At 34.8% G+C, this 17884-nt stretch overlaps 1 protein-coding gene and 1 long non-coding RNA gene across 4 annotated transcripts in view; one reads left to right on the top strand and one right to left on the bottom strand.

Annotated features, from left to right (window-relative positions):
• Positions 1–17884, bottom strand: part of LOC143255207 (caskin-2-like) — a 277737-nt gene that overhangs the window by 93776 nt on the left and 166077 nt on the right. For all 3 annotated transcript variants that reach the window (XM_076510498.1, XM_076510500.1, XM_076510499.1), the window contains one exon: positions 16101–16209. In XM_076510498.1, the coding sequence (XP_076366613.1) occupies positions 16101–16209 (109 nt within the window). The remainder of the gene's footprint in view (positions 1–16100; positions 16210–17884) is intronic.
• Positions 3663–6402, top strand: LOC143257943 (uncharacterized). The gene is made up of 2 exons (XR_013032039.1): positions 3663–3802; positions 5732–6402. It is a non-coding gene; the product is annotated as an uncharacterized LOC143257943 (long non-coding RNA).

Below are 17884 nucleotides of genomic sequence, written 5' to 3' on the forward strand. Positions count from 1 at the left end.
CAGGTTTCGCAGATCAGCCAGAAGGGCTCCTGCTTTAATTTGAGAAATGTTTCATGTGGTGTTAAAGAAATAGCCCTCTAGTGTTCTTTTTTACATACTCGCCAACATTTTCTTCAAAGTGATGGTAAAATATCAAGTTGCCTTCTTAATAACTTCATTTACTTAATGTTGTCTGTACGTGGTCACGTGCTGCATGGCTCACGACGGGCCGAGTCAAAATTGCCCCAAGTACATTCGGATAAAAACTAAAATACGGTTTTAAAAGAGTATTAATTTCAAGGCAGATTTGAGTACACTTCAGAAGAAAACTTGATGTATACTTGACAGTATTTAAGTGGAATAACAAACCAGCTTTAACGTTTCTGTTCACACACAAGCAGGAGTGGAATATTTCTGACCCATGTCCTAAATATATTCACTCGCACAGCACACAACTGCCCACGTGACTAGAATTGTATTAAGCAGACTGTTTCTACTCCACACCCAATCATGATTTGTTCACACGCGTAATTTATATATGCATTTTTATGGTCTTTATCTCAATGTCTATAAATTTTCAAACATTTAAAATTCATCAATTTGCACATTAAATACCCCTTTAATACTCTTTGTGTGTGTGTATTTTAATTTCTTGATTTTTATTTCTGAATTTCGCGCAGACCTACACGAGGGCTATCTGTGCTAGCCGTCCATAATTCTGCAGTGATAGACTAGAGGGAAAGCAGCTAGTCGTCACCACCCACCGCCAACTCTTTTACCAACGAATAATGGGATTGATCATACATTATAACGCCCCAACGGCTGAAAGGGCAAGCATGTTTGGTGTGAAGGGGATTCAAACCCACAATCCTCAGATTGCAAATCTAGAACCTAAACCACCAAGCCATGCCAGGCCTATTTCATGCAAAACGTTCATGCTTTGCCGTGCTTAATTTTGAAAGGATAAACCAGAGCGAAATATACGTCTAGTAACTTCCACAAGCGGAAAGGTGACATTTTGCTGTGGAACAGTTTATGAATGTAAATAATGGAATGAATAGAAGTAGCGAAATAGTACTAAATACTGTAAGCATTCCGATCAAGGTCATAACTCTACAGAGTGAATTAGAATTGGAGTTGCAACTCAGTGTTGAAGCCCTGATTTCGTGAATACACGTTGAAATTTAACAGCTTAACAATAGTACAGGAGAAAGGTATAAGGTACGATTCTTAAAAATCGCGCACAACAACCAAATATTATCTGGACAACATCTACACGTTGGTTAAACCTTCCACTCTACGAACCCACTTTTCACAATAGAGTCCAGAAAGTGATGAAAATGATGAAAGAAAACCATCCAAATATTTTAAATGTTGAGCATCCCACAGAAAAAAAAACTTTTGTTCATACTACATTTTCATCAAATAGAAATTATTTTCTATTATCATCATACAAAAGAAACTGGTTATTTTCACACTATATTTTCATCATAACTGAATAAAATAACTTTTCTATTCTGATATCATCTTGCAGGAAAAACTCGTGTTTTCATAGTATACATCACTACAACGCTACCTATGATTAATTTGTACGTTAAAAAAAAACATCCTTTAAATTCATAAAGTGATGCGTGAAAGCCCATCCCAATTGTTTCTCATCTACTATAATTCATGGACTGAATAGGAGAAAATTAAACACATTTTACCCAGTTTTTACACCCACAGGTACAAATGAAGTGTAAAACCGCCCGAGACAAATGGTGTAATTTTATTTTTTACTTTATTTGAGGAACAGAACTTTTCAGTTAATGTGATTTGTGATGATTTATAAAAGTATCAGTACCCTCGATGTCATCCAGGCAACATAGATTCTTCGAAATCATTACTCAACACTCATATCGAAAAAAAAAACAAAAAAAAAAACGGAGGCTACACGGGAACCATACCAAATAACATGAGGCACAAATTGAGTTTTTTAATGAGTTCGTGAGGCCACACCATTCACTATAACCGTCGGTATGAACGACACAGACCTATATGATTTAGTACACGAAACGTAGTTTGAACACTAACTAACCAGACGACAACGTCTTCCCGGATCTAATAACATTTTTTAGATCTCGTAAAACGCGTAAATAAAACATATACAAAGTTGTAGAAACTGCAAACTTTAAAGATTTATATATCTTAGAAACCATTACAAAGTACCCGTTTCAGAAAAGTAGCTCGCGCTTATATATATATACATATATTTAGATAAAAAATATATCATAACACCAGCGTATAAAGCAGCCAATAACTTTGCTTGTATTTGCCAAATATCTACATGAGCGTATGTTATTCAGTTAGAGTCATATGAAGGTTATTTTCTTCAGAAATACCCGAAATATTTTAAATTAAATGTACATAAGAATAAAATTATTCATGTCGGTCTAACTTGATTATTTAAATAACATTTCAGTTTATCAAAAGGTAATAAGTAACAAGTCACTTAGAAACACCACACATCTTACCCTAAATGTACGTATGAACAATAAGTGAAAAAATATCCCTCAAATTACTGGTGCCATTTGGAAACGAACTGCGATTGGAAAATTAATGTTTTACCAGTTAGGAATATAAATAGTGTTTCTGTTTTTGTTCTAAGTATGCCATCAATTACTGAAAATACATGAACTGCATTAAATCCCCATGTTATAAAAGGGGAAACTGAACGAATTCAATCAGCGCCTTAACACTTGTTTGTTTGCTTTTTTTTTTAATTTCGCGCAAAGCTACACGAGGACTACCTGCGCTAGCCGTTCCTAATTTAGCATTTTTGGGCTACTCTTTTACCAACGAATAGTGGAATTAACAGTCACATTATAACGCCCCTACTACTGGAAGGGCGAGCATTTTTGATGTGACGGGGATTCGAACCCGTAATTCTCAGATTACGAGTTGAGCATCCTAACCTCCTGGCACCCCGGGCCGTACCTTAACGCAGTGCTTCCTGAACTTTTTTCAGTTCGCGGCACACTTTTAATGTCTTGGAATTTTTGGAATACATGTAAACAAGTCCGTTTGGCAGGCCTAGTGCCCCTCACCCCACGTAACTAAAACTAACTGTTTGTTTGTTTGTGTATCAAGTAAACAATAAAGAAAAGAAAGTTTTAAAAACTTTATTAAATTGATAACAAATTTAAATTAATAAATAAAAATTACTCAATAAGTGAAGAAATATGATGGCAAATTACTATTACAATGTGTATCAAGGATAAAATAAATCATATTTTAAATTTTAAAAATGTATTATACTGATAATAAATTCACATTACTAAATAAAAATGACTTGATAATTGCAAGAATTCAACAGCAACACCCGAGAACCTTCCGTGGAACATAATAAATTTAACCATATTTGACAGCAAATCCAGATTCATTCCCAATCGATTAAATCATGTTTGGGAGCATATCTAGAATCATTCCAAGTCTATTAAACCATATTTAACAGGAATGAGAAACAACACTTACAAACATCTCTCACATTATGGTAAAGAACTCAGTTACATTATTCACACATTGCGACCTTCAGGTACTTCTGTTTATACTTATGTTTAAACCAATCCAAACGTTTCTTTCTTTGTTTGAAGTTAAGCAAAAAGCTTAACAAAGGGCTCTCTGTGCTCTGCCTACCATTGGTATCAAAACCCGGTGTCAAGCGTTGTAAAACCGCAGACATACCGATGCGCCGCTCGGAGGCGCCAGTTCCAGTCACAGAGAGAGTATGTGAAAAGGTTCGAAGGAACGTGTTCCCAAACATTACGGTCAAGCAAGTGGTTGCGTAAGTTGAATACTTATTAATACATCGCTGTTAAAGACAACTATATGACACACATGATCTCAATGGGTATTTAAAAATGTCAAATGTTCGGTGCCCAAACGTAACTTTGTAGGCTAAGATTGACCAGCCTCCGTCTTTAAACCGTTTAATCGACCAGTTAGACTTGGATGATAATCGTATCTAAATCACGTGATTAATGGTAACGCGGGGAATCTTACAAATAAACAAACACCTTGCCCATTCATTTGCCCCCCCTCTATCAAGCACCATGACGAACCACGAGGCTGTGAAAGACCTGCGTTTCACTAGATTGAATTTTAAGGGATTCGATAATCAGAGGCGTATGAATAGGTGAGGCAAGTAAAAAAATTATCTCGGAGTCTAGACTTGCTGGGGTTAAAAGGTCCATCAGAAATTATGCATTTTGACGTGAAAATAGATAGAGAAAAATGATAAAAATGTTAGACAAAAAATTATTTCCATGTTGAATATTTATTAAGCGAACCTTTATTTCCTTCTTTGGAGCTGTCTTCAGATTGAGTGGCACGTAGTAAACTTCAAGTTTAAGAACTACAGTAGTGAATGCCTGTGAATAACACAGATCAACAGTCATTACAGGAAAAAAAAACAGGATTCAAGGTTTTTAAGGATTTTCGCCTATCATCTAACATTTAAATAATATACACATAACACCGCTTATGACACAGATGAACTCGGATTGTGTACTCTTGTCGCAGTTATCAACGGTTAGTGACGCTATGGAGATATGATGGAAAGTTATCAGTTTTAACAACTTATACCACTGTACAGTAGTATGTTGTCTGTCAGTCAGAAGACACTGAAATGGCACAAATCATATAAGGGACGCTTAGAACTGTAATATGTACTGCCGTGATGTCAGTAAAGTCTGCGCATGACATGAAGTACGACAAGAATGAAAAGATTTGTTACTCTTAATTTTGATTTTATTTACTCTTGAAACAGAACACTTTCGAGATTATAAGTGGATCTTATTTATTAACAAAAAGGGCACTTAACTGATTGTATCACAAACATAAAAAAATTAAAGTTTGTGATTTCGTTTGATTTTCAAAAAATACTGTTACAAGTACTTGTAATAAGAATAATGAAAACCGTATTGTTGTTGAGTTTTACTGTACCGTTTTCTTCTCACCGATTTTCTTCCGGTATTCATTTTTAAAAGTACATATCAATGACTATACGGAAATTCTGTATAAAATAAAAGAAGTCCTAAAACAACGAACCCCTAATATCTATGACATAGAACTAACAATAACATATACGAAATATTTAAAAAAAAACATTTTTCAAGAACGTTGTAAACTTGTGGAAACACAAGACTTTGAAGGATTATTTATTGAAAACTAAACGAGATCACAAAGATCACTGATAAGTGTGATTGCTTATACCACTAAAATTCGGGTTTCGATATCGACGAAGAGCACAGCAAGAGCAAACCATGGTGTAGTTTCGTGTTTAAAAAGAAATAAACACAAACAATGACAAAAGCGAAACTGGCGAAATATTTCTGTCTTTAATTTACCCGTGCTACAGTTTGTTTTTGATGGCTTTGAATTACGCGCAAACCCAAACGAGGGATATCTGTGCTAGCCGTCCCTAATTTGGTAGTGTAAAACTAGAGGGAAGACAGCTAATCGTCACCACCCAGCGCTAACTCTTGGGCTACTCTTTTACTAACGAATAGTGGGATTGACCGTAACATTATAATGCCCCCACGGCTGATAGGACGAGCATGTTTGATGTGGGGGAGATTCGAAACCACGACCCTCAGATTGCGAGTCGATTGCTTTAACCACCTGGCCATGTCGAGCCACCCACGCTGCAGACTTGAAACAATATTTTAAAAAGGTCAGAAAATACACCTACTCTTTTTTTTTCTCCCGCTAGCGAAATCTTGGATTTAAAGTTAGGGAACGAATGAACTCATCAGAATATCCAGAATCAACTACTTGGCGTCAGGTGTTTCGAACGTATGCACAGCCTGAACGACAGCTTCTACAATGTCATCTTGAAAACTAAAACTGTTAAAGAATTATCTAGAAAGTTCGGCGAATCAAGAAAAACAAATGAGAGTGGAGATTATGTTCGTCTAGCGGAACGAACTGAAAAAATCGACGTCAAAGGTGTCACTGATGTCTTCGTCAAGCAGAAGTCAAGGAAGTAAACAATCAGGAAATGGTGAATTGAGGTGTTATTTTGACGCAATCTTAATTCTCAGGTACCATTTTGACTTAATATTAATTATTGGGTACTATGTTCACACAGTCTTAATTCTTGGGTTCATGTTGACGCAATCTTAATTCTTAGGAACCATTTTGACACAATATTATTTATTGGGTACTAGTTCACACAATGCTAATTACTGGGTACCCTGTTGACATATTAATTCTTGAGTATCAAGATGACACACTCGTAATTCTTAGGTACCATTTTGACAAAATATTAATTATTGGGTACTATGTTCACACAATCTTAATTCTTGTTTAAATATGGTACTTTATGAGAGAAGATTGCTTCTCTTGGCACGGGTTCATGAAATAAATGATATTATTACATGCACGTGTTTGTTTGTTTGCTTGTTGCTTTTGTACTTCGCGTAAAGCTACACGAGGGCTATCTGCACTAGCCGTCCCTAATTTAGCAGTGTATAGGGAAGACAGCTAGTTATCACCACCCACCGCCAACTTTTGGGCTACTCTGTTATCAACGCATAGTGGAATTCCCCGTCACATTATAACGCTCTCACAGCTAAAAGGGCGAGCATGTTTGGTGTGACGGGAAATCAAACCCGCGATCCTCAGATTACGAGTCCAGAGCTCCAACCATTTGCCCATGTCGAGCCCTTTTACTAAAGCATGAATTTCAACACCATTGACTTTCTCATCTCACTGACAAGTAAAATGTGGCTTGTATGAACAGATCAATCCATAAAAACAAGTTTTGATTAAAGATGTTCGTGCCAATATGCCACATTTTCTGTTCAGTCATATAAATAGTCTTCACAAACCAATCCGGTTACTTAAAGTAAAACTGTGATATACATCTCAAGAAGTCATATTTTCTGTTCAGTCATATAAATAGTCTTCACAAACCAATCCGGTTACTTAAAGTAAAACTGTGATATACATCTCAAGAAGTCATATTTTCTGTTCAGTCATATAAATAGTCTTCACAAACCAATCCGGTTACTTAAAGTAAAACTGTGATATACATCTCAAGAAGTCATATTTTCTGTTCAGTCATAGTCTTCACAAACCAATCCGGTTACTTAAAGTAAAACTGTGATATACATCTCAAGAAGTCATATTTTCTGTTCAGTCATATAAATAGTCTTCACAAACCAATCCGGTTACTTAAAAGTAAAACTGTGATATACATCTCAAGAAGTCATATTTTCTGTTCAGTCATATAAATAGTCTTCACAAACCAATCCGGTTACTTAAAGTAAAACTGTGATATACATCTCAAGAAGTCATATTTTCTGTTCAGTCATAGTCTTCACAAACCAATCCGGTTACTTAAAGTAAAACTGTGATATACATCTCAAGAAGTCATATTTTCTGTTCAGTCATATAAATAATCTTCACAAACCAATCCGGTTACTTAAAGTAAAACTGTGATATACATCTCAAGAAGTCATATTTTCTGTTCAGTCATATAAATAATCTTCACAAACCAATCCGGTTACTTAAAGTAAAACTGTGATATACATCTCAAGAAGTCATATTTTCTGTTCAGTCATATAAATAATCTTCACAAACCAATCCGGTTACTTAAAGTAAAACTGTGATATACATCTCAAGAAGTCATATTTTCTGTTCAGTCATATAAATAATCTTCACAAACCAATCCGGTTACTTAAAGTAAAACTGTGATATACATCTCAAGAAGTCATATTTTCTGTTCAGTCATATAAATAATCTTCACAAACCAATCCGGTTACTTAAAGTAAAACTGTGATATACATCTCAAGAAGTCATATTTTCTGTTCAGTCATATAAATAGTCTTCACAAACCAATCCGGTTACTTAAAGTAAAACTGTGATATACATCTCAAGAAGTCATATTTTCTGTTCAGTCATATAAATAGTCTTCACAAACCAATCCGGTTACTTAAAGTAAAACTGTGATATACATCTCAAGAAGTCATATTTTCTGTTCAGTCATATAAATAGTCTTCACAAACCAATCCGGTTACTTAAAGTAAAACTGTGATATACATCTCAAGAAGTCAAGCTTCTCATATTACACTTCTATTCGCACACACACACACACAAATATATACAAACTAAACGTATTGCTTACATCATAATTATGCAGTACACACACCAATACGTCGAACATAAAGTTACTTGTTCAATAAAACACATCTAGCAACTAGTTAAACTTCTTAGTTAACTCATTGTACTCGTCTTAGCATAATTTATAAATACTGATATTAGTATTGGTCAATCAAGGATATTTTATAAACAATTACTGCCTACGTAACAAACATCACGCGTTATTTCAATGGAAGACAAGTCAATAGAGGAAACTGGAATCAATATGACCCTCTTGATGCAGTAAGATGTTTGAGAACTTACAAGAAATATCCGCTTTACTGCAACACTTGATACGGACCTCAAGGATACATGGGATCCTCTCTTCCACTCATTTCACACGTTCTTTCTGTTTGGTGTTTCAATTATATCATTTACATACATATATTGACTGCAGATATTAACATTGCGGCATTACAATAAATTATCTGAGAGTAAGTGAATTATATTTAATTACATGAAAATCTATAACACTCAGCGTAAGTCATACACTTTAAACATGGCTGATAATATAATTTTACTTAACACAGCCAAGTTCAACTATTCACAAAAAGATAAAACCAGAATAATGACTCACTCGTGTTTCATTTGAAACTGAGATGTTACTATTTCCACTTCAACATGAACTCGTAATTGTTTGGAAAACATTTCAAAATTTAAAGATTCGTAAAACAAGTTTGCTCATCCTTCGTTTATTAAATTACACAATTTTTCTTCTAATCCTAAAAAGTGTCCAAATTTAGTTGGTGTTTTTTTTTTTCTCCCAGATGTCGTGATCTCTCATTTAAACACTGACCTTTACGGGTGTGCAGTTCTAACCAATGTATCATTTTACGCCGAAATGCTGCATTGATTTGAATCGTGCTTTGCTACAATGAAACATCTAGTGTTGTAAACACTCACATACATCTGTAAGATTTGAAACCCAATTGTTATAATCATCACATTTTGAATACGGGGCTAACCAGATACGTGTGCTTTAGCCATACAATCTGTTCATCTACCAGACTAAACTCTCTCTTTCTTGTCATGATTTCTACACCAAGGTCTTCGACTCCTTTTTTTTTTTTATACAAGTTTCTCCAAGTGCATGGTTTCCCTTTGGCATTAGTTTGATACAGTTCACTGATAGAATTCCATTGAAACTCGTTTCCTTTATCAAAGTTCCAAAGCTTGCGATCAAAACTACCTTGACGCCAGTCAGATTCAACTCTAAAAGATTTTCGCTACAGAATACAATGAAACAATATTTTTCACACACACTAAATACACCTTCCAGTACAAACGAAATCAAAAACGTATATTTTCATAGAGCGGTGTGTGTGTGTGTGTGTGTGTCCCTGTCAATCAGTGCAATATCTACATATGTCTGCTGTTTTATAAACCGATGGTGAGGTCTCACACATTAGATTCGGTGTACTGGATTGCGCACTGTGCTATACGAGGGATATCTACGCAAGCTGTCCCCAATGCAGTCAATCAACAACACCCAACACTAACTCTTGGGTACTCTTGTCAAAACGAAAAGGGATTTACTATCACTCTTGTAGTGCACCCACAGTCCTAGCTGCAGATAGCAGTTCGCAAGAAAAAGCGGGGCTTTCCTCTTAAATATTACATTATATATTTTTTGGTTTAAGTTTCTTAATTTCATTAGGATCGCACGAGCGTGTACGGTTAACACTGGCGTAATGTTGTAAGTTCAGGCATAATAGAGTTTAAACAGATAACACAATACACAAAGAAACACTACACTTCTTCTATAATGGCCGTAGTGAAGTAATTCGTGATGACTAGAAACCCACTTGAAGTAAAAATGTATCCCAGGAAGACTGGTATGCGTATTCACACTTTTACTAATGAAACAGAGAACAACATTTCGACCTTAATAGGTCATCTTCAGGTTAACGTTTTTGTTAATAGTTTTTCTAGTTTTATGTCGCTCTTTCACGATCGACGAAGTACCACATTAGCACTTTGTTTACCGTGCAACCGGGAAATGAAATGTCAACGGTCCTAAAGAAAAAGAAACAAAAAACACAAGCAAGTATTTCTAATATTCGCGAACGTAAGCTTTAAGTGCACATTTGTGCAATATTACATACAGCTTTTATCTTGCCAGTTTCCAACAAGTAAGAAAACAAACACAGAACGCACGAGAAAAAAAACAAACGAGGTAGTCTGGTAATACGGCGTTCTACCAAGATTTCTATTTTTTTTTTCCAAGAATTGTTTTCTGTTTTTGCTTCTTATGGCACTAACTGGCATAAATAGACAAGGTTAACCACACCCTGGAACCGTCACTAATAGTTCCCATCAAAACATGTAGACAGAATGTGTTTATTTCAAGATATATTTTATCTTGATTACATGTTAGTGTATATATTACTTACAGAAGTGTTTAAAATGATTTAACATAGAATATACGTAACTGGAATAGGTATTAACCATGGACGCTTTTACACGTGGTAAACTATAACTTTTTCCCTGTAATACAAAGATAAACGTCAAACAATAAGAGAGGGAAGGAATGGATATGCATCTGATTTTAAAATATTGATGAATTATCTACTCCATCTCTATGGCTCACATCTTATCCACAAACATTCCTCTTGAAGAATGTATCCATATTAGTACATAAAGTTTTAGAGGTTTTCATAACATTCACGTTAAATACAGATGATTTTCCATCATATTCGATATAACAGTTTAGTTGCTGAATTTATCAATAATTTATACCGAGTTCAGAAACTTGACAGAGGTAGTTACGTTATTTCTTGTTCAAATCAGCTTGTTTTGCATCAGAGATGTGGTCAAGATTTCTACTGTCTGAATTTGGTATGATTAACACATTAAAGTTAATAACAATCTCGAAGTTTGCTTTCAGGGAAAACTATTCCACATCAAGAAGTAAAAAAAAAAAGCATCTTTATTATAAAATACTTTTTAAGTATTGTTTTCAAAATAGACATAATATTCTAGCGCTTTCAAACAGAAAGCGCTCGACTTTGGGATCTCATTTGAAAACATCACAACATTTGAAGGTGATCCTATGTGTTAAAACTTATTAACCAGAATAATTCTAAAGTACTTATTCTAATCGTCTTATAAACGCATTGTAGTGGATATTATATTACTGAATATTTTGGTAATTATGAGAAACCAGCTAAAATGCTGAAAAGTTTACTCACATTCTTTGACGAGATTTGTCCAAACTCGACTATTTCCAATAGCTTCTGCAGTAACGATATAGAGTTATTCAATAAAATATTTTCATTTTTCAGTGTATAGAAAAATTTAACAAGGAATTGGTTTGTATAACGTGCTACTAAGCTAGCATGTCAAGTTTCATCGGGATCGGCCATCTCGTTTAAAAAAAGATGCATCCACAGACCATAAGGTTTACTTGATATTTGATAGTTATTAGTTTTGTTTTTTGAATTTCGCGCAAAGCTACTAAAGGGCTATCTGCGCTAGCCGTCCCTAATTTAGCAGTGTAAGACTAGAGGGAAAGGCAGCTAGTCATCACCACCCACCGCCAACTCTTGGGCTACTCTTACTAACGAATAGTGCGATTGACCGTCACTTTATAACGCCCCCAAGGCTTAAAGGGTGAGCATGTTTGGTGCGACCGGAATGTGAACCCGCAACCTTCAGTAGTAGTTATTAGATAATATGGCTTAATGTTCATAGCGTTTATACGAATAACGCTCGTACCCCAATCTCTAGACTCGGCTTTGCCTCGCGAGATGGATAAACTTTAATACTTCCTGAAAAACATGCTTAACAGACTATTATTTTCGTACTGATATAGAACATATATTTGTAATTACAATGTCTTCCAAAGCTCCAAAGAGATATTATTGTATAGTCTCTCAATCAAAACTTGAAGTCTCAAAAGAGCCGTATACTCTTGCAAGTCACAGTTACTTGAAATACACGATAAATGTGAATAATAATAAAAATATTCAGTCACAGAAAACTCTTCATATGAAGTGAATGTTTATATTCTAAAGGAACCATGTGTTCGTGAAATTCATGGACATAGATATTTTCGGAACGTGAAGGAAATTTCCATTTTTTTGGATATCATTCTTTGAAAACGTTTACAGTTTAAAAAAAATAACTGTTCATGTAAGCACAGAAATTACAGAACAAATTCTGTACAACGTTCACGGTTTCTAAATAACATTGTGTTAAAGCAATGATCTTAAACAATTAACATATTCCTAAGCAGTCTTTGTCACTAATATTTGTGCATTCTGCCAAACATCAACTAAGTGTGAGAATTCAGTTGTGTAAGATTTGCTAGAAAGATGATACTCTTACTAATTTAGGGGTTATCTTTAAATTTTAAAATGGATGACAAAATATTTCCAGGTTCAAAGACACAGTGTTGCTTCAGAAAACAGCTAACGTTCTTTATTAATTTAAATATATCAGATATAATTCTAGTATATTAGATTAACTAGTATAGGTGGATAAACAGGCTTAAAAGATATGCAAGTTTAACACTCCTACGAAAAGTGGGGCCTAATAGGCCTAATTGCCATTTCATTTAATGAAATGAAATCAAATGAAATGGAAATTTCATTTAATTACAAATTTATTAGCCTAATATTAATAACCTTTCAAGTTGCTCTGGGGTCTATTAGGTCCCACTTTTCGTAGGAGTGTTAATGGTCTACAACAAATAAAATATATTAGGTAATTAGGACATAAGTAACGTCCGAAAATTTAATAAAGAAAGTGCATCACCATTTCTGTCTTTTACATGAGCTTCAATGAGAAAAATATGTAGTAGGACGTATATAAAAATATTTAGACAAATAAAAGAAACCAACCCAACTCCACTTTTTCAGATCATTAATTAAATAAACCCTTATGAATATGGATGTGTCTGAGGAGCAAATTAGGCATATAATGCTTTATGAGTTTAAAAAAGGCAATAGTGTAGAGGAAAACGATACCAAACATTCTCAGTGAAAGAAAATTCCGAAGCTCAGATCAAGTGACTGCAGCTTAAGTGATGCACCATGTTCATGTCGTCCTGTTGAATTTAATGATGACTTGCTGCTGACATTACTTGCTAAGTAATGTCCGAAAATTTAATACAGAAGGTGCATCATCATGTCTGTCTTTGTAGAAGGCTTTAATGACTAAAATATGTAGTAGGACGTGTATAAAAAATGTTCAAATAAATAAAAGAAACTAACCCATCTACACTTTTTCAGATCATTAATCAAATAAACTCTTATGAAGATGGATGTGTCTGAGGAACACATTAGACATATAATGCTTTATGAGTTTAAAAAAGGCAATAGTGAAGCAGAAACTACACGAAACATTCAAAGTGTTTATGGTGCAGAGTCTCTCAATGAAAGAAAATGTCGAAGGTGGTTTCAGAAGTTCAGATCAGGTGACTACAGATTAAGTGATGCGCCATGTTCAGGTCGTCCAATCGAGTTTAATGATAACTTGCTGCTAGTTGCACTTGATGAAGATTGTGCTGTAACAGTTGAAGAGCTACCACACAAGCTTAATTCAACCCATTCAACAGTTCACTGTTGAAGAGTATAATAAGAGTATATTTATGAATTATTTATAATTTTGTAAGTAATATTGTATTAGGTTACGCGTTCCTTGAGTTCATTGTTTTAATATATAAAACGTAAGCTGTAACAATACTGACATTCTGTTGAACTGTTGTTCACAGATACTTTTGTTGTAACTAATAGGTAACATAAAGAACAATTCATACTTGACTGGTTATGGAAAACAGAGCATCAGCGTTTAGAGAAAAAGCCGTTAGAATACCCAACAGGTCAACAGTCGAAAGCGTGTATTTGGAATTACACATGGAATAAACCTATAATACGATAGTGTCAAAACGTGAGAATTCTGTAGAAGTTTTGAAAGGACAAAAATTTTGTCTTATATAACTAACACTCCATATAAATATTTTGTGATACTTAAATTTATACTTGGGTTAACGAACTTTCTCGTGCAAGAAATGTATAAAGTAAAACGCACGTAGGCAAAATTTTTTAAAAATACTTTTCATCTGTTGTAAGCGCTTAAGCACCACCACCCCTCAAGTTAAAAACAACAACAAGAAGCTGTGCTGCCTTTCTCACGGTAATTTAAACTTGTAAATATGCAAAGCAGCGCCACTGGTGGAAGCAGTGATCATCTCTGCTAGTTCGCACAATATAATGAAAATCTGGTGCAAACTTAAAAAACAGATGAACAGTGATTACTACTTGAATCATCGTAGTTGGATGATACCACTGTGAAACAGCTTTGGTAAAGTTTGACGACCTGTTATTGGGTGGCGTAGGAAATGTTTGCGAGGTGGGTAAGATGAGGATTTGCTACAGAAAACTAAAAACAGCTTGATTTTTCCGAGTTTTGATGGGTATTGTATTTGTGAACTTTTATCCTACGTGTTTTATTTAGCTGTGTATAAATGTAGGTAAGTCTGTATAAATGTAGGTAAGTCAGGCTTCTAAATAGATGACTGCACATTATATACACAAGTGACTCATTCGGTTTGAATTTCGCGCAACGAAGCTACACGAGGGCTATTTGTCTAATTTAGCGGGGGACGATCATCACCACCCACGATCAACTTTTGGGCTACTCGTTTGCTAACGAATAGTGAAATGGAACGTGAATTTATAACGCCCCCACAGCTGAAAGGGCGAGCATGTATGGTGTGACGGGGATTCGAACCCGCGACCCTCAGATTACGAGTCCAATGCCTTAACCACTTGGCCATGTCGGGCCCCAGTAATAAGTATGAACAGATTTAGGTACAAGTTTAGCTCACAAACATGTGAATGTGCACACAATGTGAACAAGTTTTTTCTTGATATTACTCCGCCTCAACTGTTTTGTGATGTGAATTCTGGCTGTGCGTCTTGCTGTAATGTGCATTATATTATGGATTAAACTGGGTTGCTATTCTGGTTCAATGTATAAAGACCCGAGTGAAGCCACGTGCTCACCTTCGATCAGTAAAGCTCTAAAGTAGATACATTGTAAACAGAACTAGGTTATCTAGTTTAGTGTCTTGCTGAAATGCGTATAGAGATACGAATAAATATATATACTAACCTCGGCTCAATTGTATCAGTGTAAATAAATATGCATGATCGGACGAAAATCAATTTTTACGTTAACTTTTTTCTGCGCAATACTATTCTTGAAAGATGATTTGATTAGGCTAAAGGGGAAAAAAAAAAGTTACGTTCTGGCCGACATTCGGGTCACTCCGATACGGTTACATCAATATTCTTGTTTGTTTTGTAAAGTTTATCAACAGCCGTCAGAATGTATTGTGTATGTAGAGAAAAAGAAACTAGAGAACTCTGACACTTGATCTATTGAATATTACATTATAATTCTTGGTCAGAGATGTTGATTTAATGTTATGGTTAAAGCGTGGCTGCTATCAGAAACTATTCTTTTTGTCTTTTTTCTTCTTCTTACTTCTGTTGCTAAGCAAACATTTCCAATATTTTTCAGTATATGTACATGCGAGTGCGAGTGTGTACTCGTTTCTAAAGGATATATATTTTATACAACAATCAAGATGTCTTGCAAACACAATAGTTGGAAGCTTCCGCGTGCTTTACAACCATAAAGGGCAAAGTAGAATAATCTCATAAATCACCTACAATGTTTTTGGTGGGTGTTATTTTTCGAAACAAAAATAATTCACGAACTAATACAGTACACCACGAATTGTAGCGCTAAACTGAAGAGTACACTATACGAATAAAACCTGAACTAATAAATGAATAAATTTCAGATGTTTGTTCATAAACCTGTTTCTGAGCAAAGAAAATCAGTCTTAGATTTCCTCTGCGTGGGAAAACTTAAGAATAATAGGATATAATGTATAATTGAAATTTTAAAAAAATCAAACGTACCTTTCAGCAGTTGCTTCATTTCCCGCGAAGCACGAGAACCGGAGTAGGAACACACAATGTCCAATGCGGTCTGGTCATAGGAGTTGGGTTTATTTACGTCAATCCCACACTAAACAAATACATAGATATATATAAACATGCGGTGTTCAAAAATCCTCTACAGCAAACTGGTCATATGTTTACTCAATTTATCTATTTTTTAAAGAGAAACAGACAGGCCGAATACGACTAAGAGATGTGAAAATCCATCTTGGCTGCACGAGATGTCACGTTATATCACATCTTTGTTTTTCATTTTGCCGACAGCAATGAAAGCATGCTACATTATACTTATTTTATTTTGAGGATTATTTTACACCGTTGGCTTAATATATGGACTTAGGAGTAACCCAAATATCTTAGATTTATTAGGATTACAGTCGAATATATTGATAACAGTATTGTTATCCAATTGATAAACTAATGCATTATATTACAAGCAAGAATGATGTATTGGGTTAGCTGTATCTATCATTGGATTATGTTTAATTCTGATCAGAAGCCATTGATAATAGAAACATTCTAAAGAAAATAAACAACAAGTGTCAAAATGTTAAATAAACATCAAATACAGTTTATATTACAATGTAATGTATTATTAGCAGTAATTAATATTCTATATCGGTGATTTCCAAACTCTTCTGCAAGGCACAAACTTTGAACTGCTTAGAAAGTGCACTAAGTACGGTGCTCATGGCACAACGAAAATAAAACCACGCACATAAACAGTAGTAAACAAAATAACTCTTGATTACATTAACATTGTAATAACAAAGTGTTTTATTGTGAATTTATTGTGACACAGTTAACTTACTTCTGACACTGCATTGTATCGCAGTGCATCCTGTGAGATACTGCATTAAACTGCAGGTTGCGATATGACATTATACTAAGAGGCAGTTACAGTTTTTACTAAATAGCACTAGCTCTACATTAATTCTACATGTTGCTAATTATCACCGTACTATGTTGGTAATAGACTATAACTGTTCAATACATTATTGGACGATTGATTTGATTTGTTCGGTTGTTTTCTGATATTTTGAAATTATAAACTAAAGAGAAGGAACCTAGTCAACAGCACCCACCCAACACCCAGCTGTTGTCTCACCAAATAGTAAAATTAGTCGTCACCTTTACAACGCATCTTCAAAACCCATTCAATTCTTAGAGCCAAAAAAAGATTAGCCTTAAGCAACGTCAAGTGTCTCACATGATTTATCCTACTTACCCACGAACTGCTGTTTCAGAATAAAATCACAGGCACTTTACGCGCCGACTACTACAGAAGAAAAATGTCTAGCGCCAGCTCGTAATCCCAGCTCACTTAGCGTGTAACAAGATAAATCAGCTTTGCATACGATGCTATGCGTGCAACTTAATCAGTTAGTTTAATATCTGTCTTTAACCAAGGACTCTTATATCGAATTCTGCCAAGAGCATAAACCTATATTCACTTCCTCGTGAAATTTTTTCGAATACGGTCTTATTTCTATTAGAGCTATTCAAAAACTCTACCATAAACTCAGCGAGACAACAAAAAGTTTGATAGCAACCTCTCTCATACACACACAAACAAACGAACTAGAAAACAGATTCTGTATAAAGTCGATAAGGGAGGGCATAATAAAACTAGATTATTTTCGTAGTGTTCGTATAAGTTACACTATCGCCAGTTTTCCTGGAAGCTTTAGTGTTTCTGATAATACGAAATCTTTCAACACAACGATACAGATCTAAGAGTA

The sequence above is a fragment of the Tachypleus tridentatus genome, chromosome 7 (genome assembly GCF_004210375.1).
Source record: "Tachypleus tridentatus isolate NWPU-2018 chromosome 7, ASM421037v1, whole genome shotgun sequence".
NCBI lineage: Eukaryota > Metazoa > Arthropoda > Merostomata > Xiphosura > Limulidae > Tachypleus > Tachypleus tridentatus.